Raw genomic sequence first — 19,889 nt, forward strand, 5'->3', positions numbered from 1 at the left:
GATCAAACATAGCTGAATCTCTCAACATTTGGGAGACTGAAGCAAGAGAACCTTGTTTCCAGACCAACCAACAATATACAGCAAAACCTTGTCTCAAAGTAAAACTTAAAAGCATAAATAAATAAATAAATAAATAAGAAAAATAACAAGAGTTCTGAACTAGCACAGTAGTTCACATCTATAATCATAGGTATTTGAGGGGCTAAGAACAGGAAGTCCAAGGTTCAAGGCCAGGTGGGCAGAACTGTTTGATGCCCCCTCCAAGCAAGATGACATGCTAAACTACCTTGTAGATTGAGACTGGGATGATCTCTGTTACAAGCCAACCTCATACCAGTCTGCAAAATTCCATCTTAACAGACAGAAGCTGGGCATGATTGCTCACGGCTGTCATCCCAGCTAGACAAAAAGCCTAAATATAGCAGACTACAGTCTAAGCCCATGCCTGGTAGGGAAATGAGACCCTATCTCAAATAAAAAATATATAAAGAAATAAAAATAAAACCAGAAGCAGAGCTGGAAGCATAGTTAAGCTGTAGAACACCTATCTCACAAGCATAAGACCCTATGTTCAAAACTCCAGTGCTCCAACAAACAAGTTTCACTGTAGGATTCTACAGTGAGCTTACTAATACAAAATACTAATACAAAATAAAGATTTTGTTAATGACAACTAATGCATAAATGAAACAACTTATACAACTAATTTAAGAACACTTTAATGACAAAGTGACACAAAAGCCACTCGATTCTTTTTCCTACTCAATTATCATCTCTGGTTTTTTTTGTTTGTTGTCTGTGGGTTTTCTTTCTGTTTTGTTTTTTGAGAGATTTCAATACATAGGCCAGAATAGACTCAAACTCACAATCCTCTTGTCTCAGCCGCAGCCACTAAAGTGCTAGGATTTAAATTCCATGAGAGGTGGGGTGTGTGCGTGCATGTTCTGATACTGAAGCTTCAACTTGGGGTCTATGTGCTGTCACTTAAGCTTTTTCCTTCAAGGCTGGCACTTTACCACTGGAGCCATCCATCACCCTTTTTTAGCCAGCAAAGAAAAATAGATACTTCCCCATTTCTCAGAGATTTTTCCTGTACTTTAAAAGCTAAACTACTGTGGAAGTATATTGTGTTCCTACTTGCCAAATCCACATCCCACATTTACATGTAAAGGTAGATAAAAGAACAACTTCACTATAAGAAAGGGTAGTATTTAATAGCTAAAATAAAAATCACACTTACTAAGATGTTAATTTCCATGCTATAACCTCCACCTTGCACATGGTTAGAATAATAGTACAGTTTTAAATCAGACCAAAGATAGTCTTCATGCTGGCTCAGACTCTGACTTCCTCAGGAGATACTGCACAACGTGATAAGTGGTTCTGTCTTACTGTGAATAGCTATTCCTGTAAAGGAGACCAAAACTGAATTTCACTTACAGCCTACTAATTTATTCAAAAGTATTTTTACAAAGGCTTAATTTTAATTCTATTTTAATTTTACTCACTTATTTTAATAATAAACTATTGTATTTAGAATATTAACACAGAAATAAAAACAGCTAATTTTCTGGCTAGCCAAATTAAACATGAGAAAAAGAAATGTTTCTATATAATGTTAAATACATGTGTGTGCACACATGCATACACAATAATATTATCTTGTTTTGAGTCAGAGTTTTACCAATTAATCCAAGCTGGCCTTAATCAACTCACTTTGTAGACAGGCACAGTGGCTCATACCTGAAATACTAACTACTCTGGAGACTAAGATTTGAGGACCGTGGTTCAAAGCCAGCCTGGAGACTAAAGAACAAAACGCGAGACTCTTATTTCCAATTAACTACTAGAAAACAGAAAGTGGGGCTATGAGTAGGGGTAAGGTGGTAGCCTTGAGCTGAAGAGCTCAGGGATAGTGCCCAAGCCCAAAGTTCAAGCCCCATGGTGGACCCAAAAAAAAAAAAAAAAAAAAAAAAAAACTGAAAGAAAGTTGGGCATAATGGCTTATTCCTGTAATCCTAGCTACTCAGGAGGCTGAGATCTAAGATCAAGATTAAGATTCAAAGCCAGCCCTGGCACAAAAGGACCTGAGACTCTTATCTCCAATTAAACTATTGAAAACAGGAAGTGGGGCTTGGCTCATGGGTAGGGCAGTAGCTTTGAGCTAAAGAGCTCAGGAACAGTGCCCAGAGTTCAAGCCCAATGACCCACAAAAAAATACATACATACACATACACTTACACATACACACACACACACACACACACACACACACACACACACACACGCACACAACCTCACTTTGTATCTCAGACTGGCCTCAAATGCACAACATCTTGCTTCAGCCTGAGTACTGGGATTACTGGCATGTGCCTCCAAACTAGGCAATGTTATATGAGTATGAGTACCACATACCTGTATTACTGAAAGGGGAAAGTTGACACAATCCAAACAAGTAGAAGGGACTGGAAATGTGGCTTCACAGGGTAGAGTGCTTGCCTAACAGGCACAAAGCCCTGAGTCCGGTTCCTCAGCACCACATAAACAGAAAATGCTAGAAGTAGCACTGTGGCTCAACTGGCAAAGTGCTAGCCTTCAGCAAAAAGTAGCTCAGAGAGGCCAGGAGTTTGGCCTAGTGGTTAAAGTGCTTGCCTAGCATGCATGAAGACCCGGGTTCGATTCCTTGGTACCACATATATAGAAAAAAAGATGGAAGTGGTGCTGAGGCTCAAGTGGTAGAGTTCTAGCCTTGAGAAAGTCCAAGGACAGTACTCAGGCCCTGAGCTCAAGCCCAGGACTGGCAAAAAAAAAAAAAAAAAAAAAAAAAGTCGCTCAGAGACAGTGCCCAGGCCCTGAGTTCAAGCCCTAGGACGAGAGAGAGAGAGAGGAGAGAGAGGAGAGAGAGGAGAGAGAGGAGAGAGAGGAGAGAAGAGAGAAGAGAGGAGAGGAGAGAGGAGAGAGAGGAGAGAGAGGAGAGAGAGGAGAGAGAGAGAGAGAGAGAGAGAGAGAGAGAGAGAGAGAGAGAGAGAGAGAGGTTCAGCTTTTGAGTCATTTTATCTTTTAGCAACTGCAATTTTCTTCATCCAAGTAATTTTAATTCATCTTGGTTAAGACTTTTTAAATCTCCGTTATCTACACTGATTATACACAATCAACCCAAAAGTGTTTAATAGCAGGGAACTATAACCATAGTACCATAGTTCATTTGTACAGAGATGGTAACAATTTTCATATTCATTAGGTAGTTGCTTCCTTTAGTTTCTCAGGAAGTGTGTGTGTGTGTGTGTGTGTGTGTGTGTGTATCTTGTTCATGCTATTAGAAATTTTAATGAGCACCCAGATACTGGTGAATCATGCCTGTAAGCCTAAGCTACTCAGGAGTCTTGAGATCCAAAGATCCCAGTTCAAAGCCAGCTTGAGCAAGAAAGTCTGTAACTCTTCATCCCTAACTAACTACCAGAAAAACAGAAATGGAGCTGTGGCTCAAAGTGGTAGAATGCTAAACTTAAGCAAATAAAAAGTCCCAGGACAGCACCTAGGCCTTCAGTTCAACTCCTAAATCAACACACACACACACACACACACACACACACACACACACACACACACACACACAAAAGAAAGGGAAGAAGAGAGGGACGGAGAGAGGGAGGGATTGTAACAAGCAGGTAGAAATTTATAAGAAGAGCCAACGTCATATACTGAACATAAACTAAATTAACTAAATATATACTAAGGACTATTGATATTGAATTAATCTAAAATGTTCAACCTCAAAAGCATCTTACTTGCTTTGATACTCTTTTTTTTTTTTTTTTTTTTTTTTTTTTTGCCAGTCCTGGGCTTGAGCTCAGGGCCTAAGCACTCTCCTTGGACTTACTCTACCACTTGAGCCTCAGCACCACTTCTGGCTTTTTGCTATGTATGTGGGGTACCGAGTAATCGAACCCGGGTCTTCGTGCATGCTAGGCAAGCACTCTACCACTAGGCCAAACTCCCGGCCCCGCTTTGATACATCTTACTCTGAATGTTTGTAGGGTCACCTTAACAGCCTGTAACCTTATATTACTTTAATTATGGAACTACATGCTGACATAATATACTTAATGTCCAAAGCTAACAAAAAACTCATAAAAATAATTATGTAAAATAGTTCACCAATAGAGTTCATATTTAATATATTCAAGACCCTAGAATCACCACAACCAACTCATCATCCTCATCATCCTCATCATCTATGTCTAGTAAAAAAACAAAAATACCTAATTAATGTACTCTGAAAATACAGGTAAAAGAACAAAAACAAGCTCAGAGATTTAAGAAAAATGCATATTATCAGAACTCAGTGGCTCAAAAGCCTATATACCAGCTACCAAGCAATGGCTGGGCCAAAGTTTATCATCCCCAGCAACACAGGAAAAAGCCCAGATACAAAATGAAATCCTAACTCAAAAATAATACAAAGCCAGGCACTGATGGCTCACATCTGTAATCCTAGTTACTCAGGAGGAGGTTGAGATCTGAGGATTGTGGTTCAAAACCAGCCCAGGCACAAAAGTCTGTGAAACTGCTATCTCTTTTAACCACCAGAAAAACGGAAGTAGCACTGTGACTCAAGTAGTAGTGTGCTAGCCTTGAGCTGAAGAGCTCAGAGACAGAACCTAGGCCCAGAGAGTTCAAGCCCCACAGATGACAAAAACTCTTGTGGCTCATACTTATAATCCTAGCTACTCAGGAAGCTGAAATCTGAAGATTCTATTTCAAAGCCAACACAGACAGGAAAATCTGTGGGGGGGGGGGATGGAAGTGGCATTGTAGCTCAAGTAACAGAGTTCTAGCCTCTTGAGTAGCCAAGATTACAGGCATGAGCCACCCACGCCACAGGGCCCAGGCCTAGCACAAAAAATAAGAAATAAAAAATAAAATACTAACAAAATTTAAAAATAACTGATGGGAAAGGAACTGGGAGCACCTGCCTAGCAAACACAAGGCCAAGTTCAAACTTCAGTACCGGCGAAACCTAAAAATGGGCATTAGGGCAATGATGTACATACAGTGGCCACTCTCTAGAGAATCAAAATATTAAAATAACTTATTTTAGTAACTGAAAGCTAAATTTCATTGGAGAAAATTATATGAGACATAATTTTTTGCAGCTACAGTCAGTAAATGGAATGGAAAAAGAAGAATAAAGTTAGTGTGACTTGTGGTTTTACATTACTGAGAAGAAATTAATGCTGAGTAATCTTTTTCTTCCAGATGTCATAACATCCTAAAAGGTATATTCTAAAAGCAATTAGCTCTAAGTTAATGCTAAATTCAGAAAAAGAAAAAATTCATTATTATTCATATTTCACATAGCCAAGTCAATTTAATTTCTAAGGCCAACTGCATGCCAGATAGATTTCCAAATTCTTTTTCTTTCTCTTCCCCAGTATATTTTCAAAATAAGTAAATACACATGTTTAGTAACAAGGCAAATAGAAATCACTCTAGACTTTTAATAAGACTATAAATTATGTCATAATTCTATTCCTCTCTTTCCATTTTCATCATTGCCCAGCATCCAAGGTATATTTTAGGAAACACTGACACCAATGATTTCGAAGGCAGTAATAGTTAAAATATTGTTATCAAAATTGAACAACTGATTCTGAAATACATTATAATCAAAGTATTGCTATCTAAATTGAACAACTGCCTCTGACATACATGGGCAGGTAATGATTAGAGGTCATATATAAAAGACTGGAAAACTACAAATATGTCCAGTAATTATATGCTGAGAAATGAGGAAGTACTAGACAACTTTTATTAACACATTAATTGCTAGGCTTTCATTATGACATTTCTGTATGTTTCAGATTTCCAAATTCTATCTAAGACATCATATTTCATTTAACTAGTACAATAAAATTTGCTTAAGCATGACTTTTAAAAGAAATGGACACAGGGGCCGGGAGTTTGGCCTAGTGGTAGAGTGCTTGCCTAGCATGCACGAAGACCCGGGTTCGATTCCTTGGTACCACATGCATAGAAAAAAGCTGCAAGTGGTGCTGAGGCTCAAGTGGTAGAGGTCTAGCCTTGAGAAAGTCCAAGGACAGGGCTCAGGCTCTAAGCTCAAGCCCAGGACTGGTCAAAAAAAAAAAAAAAGAAAAAAGAAAGAAATGGACACAATATTCCCCTTTTGGGGGATGGGATGGCCTACACTACTTGCTAGGCATGTACTCTAAAAAGCTGTTAACTCCAGCTATTTTCTGTACCCGTTATTTTTGACATAGGGTCTCCCTTACTGCGATCATGCACCTAAATCATGATCTGATTACTTTAGGCTTCCAGTCATGTGATAGCTGGGATGACAGCATGTCACCCAGGCCCAGCTTATTCCATTGAGATGGAGTCATTCCGCTGAGATGAAGACTTTGCTACTCAGGCTTGCCTCCCAATCTCAGCCTCCTAATTGTAGGAGTGCTGCTGCACTTAAGAAAACTATTTATTGGTACAAATGCAGTTCCAGTTCTAGCCTAGGTACCAACAAGTCCAAGAATCCATTAGTACATTCAGCTTTACCATAAGAATGAACAGTGCCTCCAAAAAGGTCATCACTGATTCATAATTGCTCTTAATTACATACATCCCAACTGAATAAGAAACTTAAGAATTATGGTCCATATCATTGATGGGTGAGGGAGGAGCTAGTATTTATATTTTAGTCATGTCTAAAATGAATTAGATCATACTGACCAAGCATACCCGACAGATGTTCCCCCCAAAAAAGTATATTAAAACACGTTACCTATTAGGAGTCCCATGAAATGTGCTAGGAATATAGTTCAGTGGCAGAATGCTTCCCTTGCAATGCATCCTAGCCATAGGTTCAATCACCAGTACAGTCAGACAGATGGACAGACTGAGAGGGGAGGGGAGGGGAGGGGAGGGGAGGGAGAAAGGAAAGGAAGGGAGGAGAGAAAGCAAACTAATCCACACCAAGCACAGACCTCTTTAAGAAACAACTTACTAAGTAAACGGGCATGGGTAGTGGCTCCCACCTGCAATCCTAGCTACTCAGGAGACTGAGATCCAAGGATCAAGGTTCAGGCCCTGAGCTCTGTCCTTGGACTTTCTCAAGGCCAGAGCTCTACCACTTGAGCCTCAGCACCACTTCCGGCTTTTCTCTATATGTGGACCGAGGAATCGAACCCGGGTCTTCATGCATGTTAGGCAAGCACTTTAAGCACTAGGCCAAACTCCCGGCCCCCCAAAAAAACTCTTATTTAATCTGTTAGTCAAAACCACTCCCTCCCCATTGTGGGACTCAGTTAACTGGGAAATGCCATCCCAGAAACAAGCAACTCTACAAGAAGAGACCTCCTAGACCAAACAGGATAGAGCTAGTCCTGGGAACAAGGGTCCACCTGAGGCAGTCAAGAAGAACTGCTCAAATAAGAGGGGATGGTGTCATATCCCAAATGGAGTCACTTTGTGCTTGCCCTTTCAAATTTAATCAGAGTCAGGAGTTTAAAAGAAAATAGTTCATAAACATGCCTATTTAATACCCATAACTGTCTATCTTCTAACTAGGCAGGAACCTATTACCTGTTATTTCTATTTATAGTGGATCTCCCATCCATACTCTATAATCCAGACATCTATAGTCCAGTTACAGGAAACTATCAAGGTCCACCAGGCCCTTAACCACTCCAATCCAACCCCAGCTTCTGACTGCTTATTCTTAACCAATTCACCAAGCTGTTCCCTATCCAGTTGCCAGATGTTATCAGGCAGTAGTTAGAGATATGATCCACCAACTCCAGGATCAAATGGAATGCAGGTGACATGAACTGGCCAAGTCATCCAATTTTTTCCAGACCCCAGACACTGAGGTCACTTCCCCAGTCCTTGTGGCCACACCTCCTACTCACCTTTCCCTATATAATTTCTCTCCGCCATTAGTTCAAGTTGCTGCCACACAGTTCAGGCAGAAAACAGTTTATTTGGGAGAGCCAAACTGCCAGGTCACACTCTAGAGTAGGGTACAGCATATAGCAGCTGGAACTACTGGTCTGGGATTCAGTATGTACTATGTCAGCAAATATCCAGTACATCAAGTCATAAACTCTAACTGCACCCCTCTCATTCCATTCTCACTTAAAATGTATATAAACTGTTAGATATGGCTGGTCACACCTGTAATTCCAGCACTCAGGGAGCAGAAACAGGAAGATCTCTAGTTTGAAGCTATCCTAGACCTAGACTCAAAAAAACAAATCAAAAACATGCTGGATACCGTAATATGAGCTTCAAAGCAGACCCCAGAAGAAAAAGCTGGAAGTGGTGCTGTGGATCAAGTAGTTGAGTGCAGGTCTCAGGGAAAAATAATTTCAGGAGAGCACCCAGTCTCCAAATTCAAGCCTTAGGACCAGCAGCAAATAAATAAATAAATCCAATCATTTCGATCAATACTATAAAATTATAAAACATTTTTTTTGCGTGTGATGGTCGTAGGGCTTGAACGCAAGGCATCATGTTCTCTCTTGCTGTTTTGCTCAAGGCTGAAGCCTTACCACTTGAGACATGCCTCCACTTTCAAGTTTTTGTTGGTTAATTGGAAATAAGTCTCTCAAATTCTCTGCCCAAGCTAGCTTTGAATTACAATACTTAGATTTCAGCCTCCTGTGTAATGAGAACAGGCATGAGCTACCAGTACCTAGTTTAAACATTATAAAATATTTTTTGGCCTCTGCTAGTGTGGTATTTAGAATCCAAACACAAACACTAAATCTGTTAAATGGCTTAGTCTGAAACTACTGATTATATAATCTAGCATTAAACACAGTCTTCTCACTTCTAAAATACTCCTGATTTTCTTCCATGTTTATTAGCTGTTCTTCCTCAACCCGCCTTTCTATCTTCTTTATATTGCTGACTTAAAAGTGTCAAACGTCTTGGTCCTCCTTCCCCTAATCATTAACGCCCTTAGGAATCTCAGATCTTATTCAGTCTCTGGGCTTTAAATGTCCTCACTTTGGAAATCAGTACTGAAGTTCTCCAAAAGACTAAAAGTAGACCTTCCCTAAGATTCTGCAATACCATTATATTTCAAGGAGAATAAATCAATATACCAGGAGGATACCTGCATATTGTGCTTATTATATAACTTTGTTCACAATATCCAAACTGTGGAATCAACCAATATGCTCAACATCAGATGAATGGATAAAGGAAATATGATGTATAGATATGTACTATGGAATATCACACAGCCATAAAAATGAAATCCATGTGGTTTTCAGGAAAATGGATGAGATTATTTTGGAAAGGTGTAATAGAGGAATTGATTGGAATAGATTTTAATCATGTGTGAAATTTAATAATTAAATTCCTTCTGAACAACTCATTTAGGCTAATTTTAAAAGGGTCACTTATCTACAGAAACCAACTAAATGAATAAATTGAACTAAGCATACTTGCTGAGTGTTTCCAAGGAATATGGAGACAAAGCACATTTACATTAAATAATAGCTACTAATATCTGAGCAATACATATTTACTTTAGCTTTCTATATAATAGGTACATTTGCAACTCTTATTTTTCATAATAAAATGCTTGTAAGTGGGCTGGCATCATCATTCAGTGGTGGAACCTGCCTAGCAAGCACCAGGCCCTGAGGGCAAACAGTTGTACCACAAAACTATTTTAAGGAATGGAGGTATATTTCAGTGGAAAGGGCACTTGCCTAGCACATATAAGTCAACAAATTTAATCCACAGTGTTGAAATCAGGAACGTCTATAATCTACAAGTAAGAAAAAAAAAACACTATTCTAGGGGCCAGGAGTTTGGCCTAGTGGTAGTGTGCTTGCCTAGCATGCACGAGGACGTGGGTTCAATTCCTCGGTACCACATACATTGAATAAAGCTAGAAGTGGTGCTGTGGCTCAAGTGGGAGAGCACTATCCTTGAGAAAGCCCAAGGACAGTGCCCAGGCCCTGAGTTCAAGGCCCAGGACTGGCAAAAAAATAAAATAAAAGTATTATTCTAGACTGAGAAGACTTGGATTAAAAAAAAAAAGGAACAGAAAACAGTATATGACATGTTAACAGTGCTACTAAAAAACTGTGGTCCAAGAAACCTACATAGTCTACAACTGCTAACTGGATTATGAAAAAGAGTGTACATTTTAAAACTTTTTATCAATTTTACAGAATAAGTATATGACTATTGAATGTAGCAATAAAACTCTCAGTTTTGGGTTTGAGAAGCAACATTAAAAATTTGGAGCTGGGCACAGTAGCTCATGCCTGTAATTCTAGCTAGTCAGGAGGCTAAGAGCTGAGGATCACAGTTCAAAGCCAGCCCGGGTACTGAAGGCATTAAAGTCCATGAGACTCTTATCTCCAATTAACCACCGGAAAACAGTGAGTGGTGCTGTGGCCCAAGGGGTAGGGCGGTATCCTTGAGCTAAAGAGCTCAGGGACAGCGTCCAGGCCCAGAGTTCAAGCCCCAGGACCAAAAAAAAAGTAACAAACGCAGTATGAAGGAAACCTTCCCAAAGAACATCTACCAAAAAATATCTATGGCTAACATCATGGTTACCGTGGAGAAATCAGAGGCTAAAATCCCACTAAAATCAGGATTGAACAAGAACATCTATCATAGTAGTTTAATGGATTATTGTTTGTTTCTGAGCATGTACCATAGTACTTAGGTGAATAGATTATGGTTTATTTATGCTAACATTCAATTAGAAAACTGATTATTGCTTCTATTAAAAAAAAAGTATCTGCAGTAGGATGCTGATGGCTCATGCCTATAATACTAGCTACTCAGGAGGCTGAGATCTGAGGATCATCATTCAAAAGTAACCCAGTCAGGAAAGTCTATAAGACTCTCATCTCCAATTAGCCACAAGAAAACCAGAAGTGGAGATATGGATCAAGTAGAAGAGCACTAGCCATAATCAGAAAAGCTCTTGCACAGTGCTCAGGCCCTGAGTTCAAGCTCTACAATTGACAAAAACAAAAAAGCCACGGGTGATAGGATTGTGGTTTAGTGGTAGAGTGCTTACCTAATATACATGAGGCCCCGGGCTCAATTCCTTGGGTACCACATAAACAGAAATAAATAAAATAAAAACAGGTCGGAAACATGGCTCACCCCAGCTGTGAGGAAGCACAATGAGCAAGTGTGTGAAATCCTTAGTACTAAAACCAGCCCCTTGCCCCCCCAAAAAAAGAAAAACAAACACAAATGATCACAGTTGCCTGTTCATAACAGTCAAAAGTGGAATTAATCTGACCTGATCAAAATGTGTATCCACACAAGATTATATTCAGTCACAAAACAAATGAAACACTGACAGATGGTACATCATGAACTCTGAAAACATGTTCAGAATCCAGACACAAATGGTTATATACTCTATGCTTCCATTTACATGAAATATCCACAACAGGCAAGCCTTTTTTTTCTTTTTCTTTTTTTTTTTTGATCAGTTGTGGGGCTTGAACTATGGTCCTGGGTGCTATCCCAGAGTTCTTCAGTTCAAGGCTACCACCCTACACCTTTAGAGCCACAGCTCCACTTCCCATTTTCTAGATTAATTGAAGAGTTTTGAGTTCTAGTCCCCAAACTGGCTTTGAACCACAATCCTCAGATCTCAGCCTCATAGCTAGCTAAGATTACAGGCGTGAGCCACCGCACTTGGCTAGACATTTTTTTTTTTTTGGGGGGGGGGGGAGTCATGGAGCTTGAACTTGGCCTGAGCACTGTCCCCCAACTCTTCAACTCAAGGTTCCACCCTTCCCTTGAGCTAAGCCCCACTTCCTTTTCTAGAGGTTAATTGGAGATAAGAGTCTCAGGTCCTTTTGTGACTTGGTAGGCTCTGCACCTTGATCCTCAGATCTCAGTCCCAGAGTAGCTAGGATTTACAGGCATGAGCCATCACGCCCGCCTGCCCCAGTCTTAGGCAAATCTTTTTAGAGACATAGATTTGAAGCTGCCAGGAGGTGCCGACGTGAAAAAGGAGAACTGTTAAAGGATAGTTACATGGATCTTTTCTGAATGATGAAAATGTTCTAGAATTAAACAATGATGGTTGCACAACGCTATGAATATTCTAAAAACCACTGCATTGTGTACTTAAAAGGATTAATTATGAATTTTTGCCATTAGGGAAATACAAATATTAACATTACTTCATTAGGATGACTAAAATTATTTAAGTACATATACATGTGTGTGTGTGTATAAAAAATTCCTCAACAAAGCAGTTATTTTTAAAAATCAGTAACAGGGCGGTGATGCAGCTCAATGATAAACTGTTTAGATGTAAAAAGTCCTGGGTTCACTAGCTAACACAAACGCACCCCACATACACACACACACACACACACACACACACACACAATTTTTTTTTTAAAGGAAGAGGAAGAAGATCTAACAGCAATGATTCAACTGATTTTGGGGTTTTTTGGTTTTGTTTTGTTTTTGCCAGTCCTGGGGCTTGAACACAGGGCCTGAGCATTGTCCTTGTGCTAACCTTGAGGACAAGGTTAGCGCTCTACCACTTGAACCGCAGCACCGCTTCTGGCTTTTCTGTGTATGGAGGAATCGAACCAGGTCTTTGTGCATGCTAAGCAAGCACTCAACCACTAAGTCAAATTCCCAGCCCTATACAACTGATTTTGAATAGTACCTTATTCAAAAATTTTTGACTACATAAATCAACACCATACAATATAAAAATATGACTCGATAAAAGATGAAAAAGAAAATTTGTGTTGTACTGGGGGAGACGGAAAAAGAATATCTTTAACATATTAACTTAAAGAAAAGGAATCTTTTTTTTTTCAGTAATAAAAAGTTTCACTGGGCGCCAGTGGTTCACATATATAATCCTAGCTATTCAGAAGGCTGAGATCTGAGGATTGCGGTTCAAAGTCAGCCCAGGCAATAAAGTCCATGAGACTCTTATCGCCAATTAACCACCAGAAAACCGGAAGTGGTATTGTGGCTCAAGGAGTAGGGAAGTAGCCTTGAGCTCAAGAGCTCAGGGACAGCGCCCAGACCCAGAGTTCATGTCCTGTGAACCATCAAAAAAAAAAAAAAAATTCATCCACTAGGCAGGTTCCAAGTCAATTTTATATTCAATTCTCTACTTCAATCACTAAACATTCAAACTGATGATGCTCGTTAAAAATGCCACTTTAAAAAAATAAATTTAAAAAAATGCCACTTTAAACAAATACTACACTCTCAGAAAGCAAAGGACAATTACAACCTAAATTTCTCAAGCAGTGAAATTTCTTGGGTAATTCTATCCAAGTACCTTTCACAAATACAAGTAGGGTAATTAAAAACACCTTCTATTCCTGAAAAGTGTATTAAAAGGTTAAATTTAGCTTACTTGTACTAAAAAGTTTTATGAACCCTGAGAAAAAAAATTTCCTTACATAAAATCCTTTCTGAAAAATCAGACAATTTGAAGAAAAAAATATTTGGATGAGCTAGAAGGTGAGATTCCACAAAGACCCATTGGATGAGTCAGGATGATTTACTGCTACGATTGTGTACCCATAAAGCACTAAGCCTTCCACTCACACACAACAAACACACACACCTATTTTTCAAATGCATGATCATTCACATAGATACTACACAATGATATGCATTTCCCTTGGTATATAAATATACTACGGCTTGTTGTGTTGTCCTCCAACATTATAGACAGTGAATCACATATTCTCCTGCCTCATCTGCCTTATGAGCAATGATACATGCTGCCAGCATCTCAAGTTAAGAATGCATCTGAAGCCAGGGGCCAGTGGCTCATGCCTGTAACCCTAGCTATTCAGGACAGGATTGAGATTTGAAATTAAAAAGCCTGCCTTTGTAGAAAAGTCCATGAGACTCTTACCTCCAATTAACCAACAAAAATTCACAAGTGAAGCTATGGCGCAAGTGGTAGAGCACCAGCTTTGAGCAAAAAAAATTTAAAGAACAATGTGTAGATCCTGAGTTCAAGACCCAGAACCAGAACAAAGGGGGAAAAAGGGCAAACTGAGGCTACAGATTATTTCTCCTCCATATACAAATATGGAGTGGCTACTCTTCCTGTCACTATTGCCAAACTCAAAACCAAGTTACTATCCCAGAACTGAATGTGAAGTACAGAATTGTGGTACTAATTTTCATCTGAATAATATGAATAATATGGTCATTATCAAAATGTCCAGGACACTCTTATCTCCAACTAACCACCAAAAGCCAGAAGTGGAACTGTGGATCATGAGGTAGAACACTAGCCTTGTGGGCCGGGAGTTTGGCCTAGTGATAGGGTGCCTGCCTGCCTAGCATGCATGAAGACCCGGGTTCGATTCCTCAGTACCACATACACAGAAAAAGCCATAAGTGGTGCAGTGGCTCAGAGTAGAACAGTAGCCTTGAGGAAAGCCCATGGACAGTGCTCAGGCCCTGAGCTTAAGGCCAGGAATGGCAAAAAAAAAAAAAAAAAAACCCACTAGCCTTGTGCAAAAAAAAGCTCAGACAGCACCAGGCACAATACACAAGAGTAAATAGATTCCTTGGAATTGAAGTCATCAAAAACTATTCTCAATAGACAGCACTTAAATTGGCCCAAAATAAAGAGAGAATCCAAGATTACAGGCAGAAGAGGATTTCAAACAGAAAGAACAGGGGACAGGAAGTCAAGAGGAAGGACTTCACAGCAACAACAAACAAGTTTGGCTGGAATTAGAGCTACACCAAGAGAATAAGAGATAAGACCGAGGAACAGGATTTGGCCACACCAAAGAGCTTAAAGGTGTGTTTTTATTTATTAAGAAGTTTCCTAGGCTGGGAGTTTGGCCTAGTGGTAGAGTGTTTGTCTAGCATGCACAAAGACCCTGGTTCGATTCCTGGGTACCACATACATAGAAAAAAGCCAGAAATGGTGCTGACCCGGGTTCGATTCCTGGGTACCACATACATAGAAAAAAGCCAGAAATGGTGCTGAGGCTCAAGTGATAGAGCTCTAGCCTTGAGAAAGTCCAACGACAGTGCTCAGGCCCTGAGCTCAAGCCCAGGACTGGCAAAAAAAAAAAAAAAGTTTCCTGTAGTTCTTTATTATGAGGTGAGGTGAGAGTTGTTTAGAAGGGCAAGCCATTATTTGCCCAAAGCATCAGTGGAACACAGATATTTCAAATAAAACAGATTACACAGAGGAAAAAAAAAATGTACAAAAACCAGATACAAGAGAGCTCTTCCAAGGAAGCAAGGGAAGCAATAGTAATAAAATAAAAGAGAATCCGATTAAGTGAAAAGCTACTACACTCTGTGTTCTACCTCTGCTTACTTAAAAAGTTTAATTTATTTTTTAAAGTGTTAAACACAGGGAATAGCTCTCACTGTATCAGTTACACAAATGAAGCAACCTGCTTCAAATGTTGTACAACTGGACAGTGAGTTCCAAAAACTATGTTAATCCTCAGCCTTTAAATGTGATATGCCATAACCCCCATCAGTGTACCCATCGGGATCAAGGCCACGAGCTTAAAATATACTGCCATGAATGAGTTCATCACAATAACCCCAACACATTTCAAGAGTAAATAAATGGGTGCCCCAGTGCTCCAAAGCGTTAATAGAGGAGCTGAAACTCTAACAGAAATAAAACTCCTTGGTGATATTCAAACAGCGTCTGCCCCCAAAGAGTAAAATGTGTCATTACTGGCTTACTACTTTTAACCCCAACAGCCCAATGGAAACAATTACGAAATTTTAGTATAAGAAAGATTATCTAAGAACAAAAGATCAGAAAGAATTTTTTTTAGCATTACTTCAATAATAACCAAGATTTGGCTTTATTTTTTCCCAAGCTAATTCAGGTGACTTTCCTAAGGCCATTGGCACAGCGAAGATCAAAATTCCTTATGGTTTTCCTGGCTTATGATTTTTGTACACTAATGGAGTCACCCTTATTTGATCAACACAGGACATTGCACAAGTGACAGGAAAAGTCAACTAAGAGCGCGGGTACAGGAGCCATGTATTATATAACATCTCCAATAATTGTGTCAACTGTGTACTTTAAAAAAAAAAAACAGTATTGTTACTGTTGCAGGAAACAACAACACGTCGATTATCCGTGAAGAACAAAGCAGGGGGTACAGAATCGTATACGGAATGAAGGAAAAGGGAAATCCGGTGAAGGGCATACAAAGCCCTGAGCACCAGTTTCCAAACAGTGCACCTCTCCAAGATAAAGGGAGCAGAACGCGCTTCCCACGTCCCCCGCGCCCCCGGGGCGAGGACCCGCGCCGAAGCCGGCAGAGCCAGCCTCACTGAGGGTCGCGGCCCCGCCGACCTGGACTTCCCCGGCGCTGGCGGACAGCCGGAGGCCACCGCGGGAGGCGGGGAGGCGGCAGCCAGAAGACTCAGTTACAAGTTTGGAGACCGGCACCACCAACTTGTGGCGAGCGACCCAGGCGTCCGCGGCCTGTGCAGACGCGGAGCCCGGCCCCACTCACCGGTTCCCAGCTGGCGTGGAGAGGCGGCGGGCGGGTCCGACGGCCAGCCGCGACCGACCCGGGTCGGTAAACAAGCGGGGCGGACCCTCCCTCCCTCCTCTCTCCCTCCCCCCCTCCCTCCGCCGCGGGCCGTCCCGGCGCCCAAGATGGACGCGCGGCCGCCGGCGGTCGCCCACCCGGCCTGCGCTCTCCCGCAACGCCGCGGCCCCCCCCCCCCCGCCCCGGGAGGCCGGGCGATCTGGGCATCGGACGCCGCCGGGAACCCCACAGGCCGCGGCGGGACGACGAGGGGCCTCCGGCCGGCGCCCGGGCCCGGGCCCGGTTACCTGGCGGCGGCGGCTCCTCCTCCAGCTCCCGCTCCTCCTCCTCCTCCCCGTCTGACGCTGGGCGCCGGGCAGCGGCGGTGGCGGTGGTGGTGGCGGCGACTCCCGCACAGCCCGCGGCGACGAGCCGAGCCCGGCCCCTCTCCGCCTCCCTCGGCGCCGCCCGCCCGCCCGCCCCGCTGCTGCCGCCTCCGCCCGCCCGCCCGCCCGCCTCAGTCAGGACATGGTCTCCGCGGGCCCGCGCTCGGCTCCCGGCTGCCGGAGGCGGGGGGGAAGAGGGGCGGAGAGCAGGCGCGGAGGCGGGGGACCCGGGGGGCGGGGGCAGAGCGGAGGGGGGGGGCGGCCTCGGACGCTGCGGACTCCTAATGGCGGCGGCCAGGGACCCGGAGCCAAATAAACCCCGCCGCGGGCAGCACGACGTCAGGGCCGGACCCCGCCGCTCGACGCCCTGCCATTGGTCCCGAGGCCGCCGCCGGCGCAGCCAATGAACGGCCGCCTCTTTCCCGGCGCAGGGGGCGGGCCAGAGGAGCGTGACGTCAGAGGCGCGCCTCCTGATTGTGAGGCGGCGTCGCGCCCGGACCCCCGCGGTAGCCCGCCGCGGCGCGCTGAGGGCGCCGGGAGGCTCGGGCCCGGCTGCGGCGCCCCGAGGGCGCCCGAGGGCTCGGGCCTGGCGGGGTCTCCTTCTTGGCCTCTGACTGAACCCGGACTTCTCCCGTCTCCAGAGAACTGTCTGGTAACTCAGATGCATCTTCGCGCTTTCTTCCACCCTCACCAGCTCTCGCCAGGACCCGGGAAGACGGAGCTGGGGCTCCTGATAGGGTCACTTGCTGTACGAGTGGGTTCTGGAGTGGGCTGTCCACGGCCGCCGTCCTGGCAGCCGTCCACCTTCGTGAGTGTGAGTGTGTGTGTGTGTGTGTGTGTGTGATACCGCTGTTCAGTACCCATAAACATACTTCAGTGGTGACAAGCCGCTCCTCCTCTCCCACGGCCCAGCCCAGACGCTCTGGGCTTCAGGAAACTCACCTAAAAAAGGTAGGTTTTACTTGGCAGATTTATCCAGATTACAGATACATCTTACCTTGTCCAAGACAAAAGGATGAATGACAGCCAGGAGGCCAAAAATACTGCTATAAGAATCCCCAGAGCCGGCCAGGAGTTTGGCCTACTGGTTAAAGTGCTTGCCTACCATGCATGAAGACCCGGGTTCAATTCCTCAGTACCACATACATAGAAAAAAGCCAGAAGTGGTGCTGAGGCTCAAGTGGTAGAGCTCTAGCCTTGAGAAAGTCCAAGGACAGTGCTCAGGCCCTGAGCTCAAGCCCAGGACTGGCAAAAAAAAAAAAAAAAGAATCCCCAGAGCCTAAGGTCTAAACACTAATATGGGATGATGGCTTTTACATACTTCTTTTACCTCCTTAACTATAAAGAAAAAAGAAATAGTCCCAAGGACCTAAATAAATCAGCTATTTGCGAAAAATTCCAAAAACGCACATCAGGTTTATCCAACTAGAAAACAAATCTTCCCCACCTTCCACTTTACCTTGAATTTTGCATATTGCAAATTTTATTTTAAGAACCTTGAAAGACCATGAAACACGGCTACTTTTCCGAAATGTAAATCTCTTTCAAAGTAATCTGTTGAAAACCTCCAGTACTCCCCAAGACTGCTGTTGCTCACCTCTGGTTCAATGGGATGACCATGATATTCACAATTTAGTCAGTTTTTAAATTTAAATGGGACCTCATTTAGTAAAACTAAACTCAGAATTGTTTTTTTTTTCTTTGCCCTAACATGGCTAAGGATGTATTACAGCTGCTCCTTGGCAAACAGAATAAATCATACCTTACAAGGCTTCTCCTCACCAACAATGCACTTCACAACCATTGTATAGGTCATCTTCACAGACATTGCTGTGCTTTTCAACAGTCTCACCTCAGCAGCGTTATTTGCTCAAGGCCTCATCAGCATATTCCATTTAAACTACCATACAAAACACATTCTCAAATCTATAATTAAGTCAATTGTAGATAAAAATCAAACACCATGTTGTTATACAACAATAATAATTCAACCAGAACAGTTCACTCTGAAAATATTTTTCTTAAGAGCTTTTTAATCCTTTCAGCTTCCCCTTCCTGAATGAAGGCTGCTGCACAGCTCCCCACCTGCCAATTTAGCAAGCATCACACAAGAATGTGTCATGTTTTGTTTGTATGATAGTTTATGTAGGGAAGGGAAGGGAAATATAATTTTGTAAGGTTTGTTAACTTTACTCAGAAGACAATCAACCTTGTACCAAGTAGAAATTGGTAACATGAGATGGGTAGAGTTGGATAGATGGAGAGGAGGAGACAAGAGTGGTGGGAAAGGTGACATTGATCAAGATGCAGTGTATTCATAAACTGACTTGTTGATTGAACCCCCCTGGCACTACTGTGTAAAGATAATCTAAAATGTAATAAATAGGTAAGGCATCTTAGTTAAGGAAACAGAACAGAAAAGAGCTTAAGAGAAAAACTACAGTTACAAAGTCAAAGGTGCTAAGTAAATTGGAGTGAAACTTAACCTAAAGTTGAGGAAAAGCAAACCCAAAAATGACTGTGTTACAGCCCTGTGTTACACTTGATATGAGTCCAGTAGTTCTCAGCCCTGGTTACCCATTAGGTTCCACAGAAGAGTTTCCATAGACATGGATATCAGAACCCATCCTAGACTTATTGAGACAATCCCTGGTTGGAGGACCTGGGCATGGATATGTTTTAAACTTACTCTTGAATAAATGTAACATGCAGGCAGACATGAGAATTATTGATGGAGTCCCCATCCCCAAACTTCGTAGATGTAGACACTAATGCCTAGACATACTACAAAGCTGGATCCAGCTACTTTTGTAGTTCAAAAGCCTTAGGTTCAAACTCCAGTTAAAAAGGAAAAAGAAAGAAAGAAAAAAGAATGAAGTCAGAGAACTCTCCATGATGGTGGAGTGATCAACAGTGAGGCACGTGGACACAGCTAAATCAGAGGACTGGCCACAGA

The 19,889-nt window shown here is 42.4% G+C and overlaps 1 protein-coding gene across 6 annotated transcripts in view; it reads right to left on the minus strand.

Moving 5' to 3' along the window:
• Zranb1 (zinc finger RANBP2-type containing 1) overlaps positions 1 to 17,221 on the minus strand; it is a 62,199-nt gene extending 44,978 nt beyond the window's left edge. The window contains exons 1-2 of one of the 6 annotated variants that reach the window (XM_090345655.1): positions 16,856 to 17,220; positions 1,241 to 1,407 (exon numbers count right to left, since the gene is read on the minus strand). In XM_090345655.1, the coding sequence (XP_090201781.1) occupies positions 1,241 to 1,281 (41 nt within the window). In that variant the 5' untranslated portion in view covers positions 1,282 to 1,407; positions 16,856 to 17,220. Of the gene's footprint in view, positions 1 to 1,240; positions 1,408 to 16,529; positions 16,599 to 16,855 lie in introns of those variants that run through there. The other 5 variants (XM_090345649.1, XM_090345650.1, XM_090345653.1 and 2 more) reach the window with 5 other exon arrangements.
• Between the last annotated feature and the right edge of the window lie 2,668 nt (positions 17,222 to 19,889).

This window comes from Megascapheus bottae, chromosome 15 (genome assembly GCF_031878675.1).
Source record: "Megascapheus bottae isolate mThoBot1 chromosome 15, mThoBot2.hap1, whole genome shotgun sequence".
Taxonomy (NCBI): domain Eukaryota; kingdom Metazoa; phylum Chordata; class Mammalia; order Rodentia; family Geomyidae; genus Megascapheus; species Megascapheus bottae.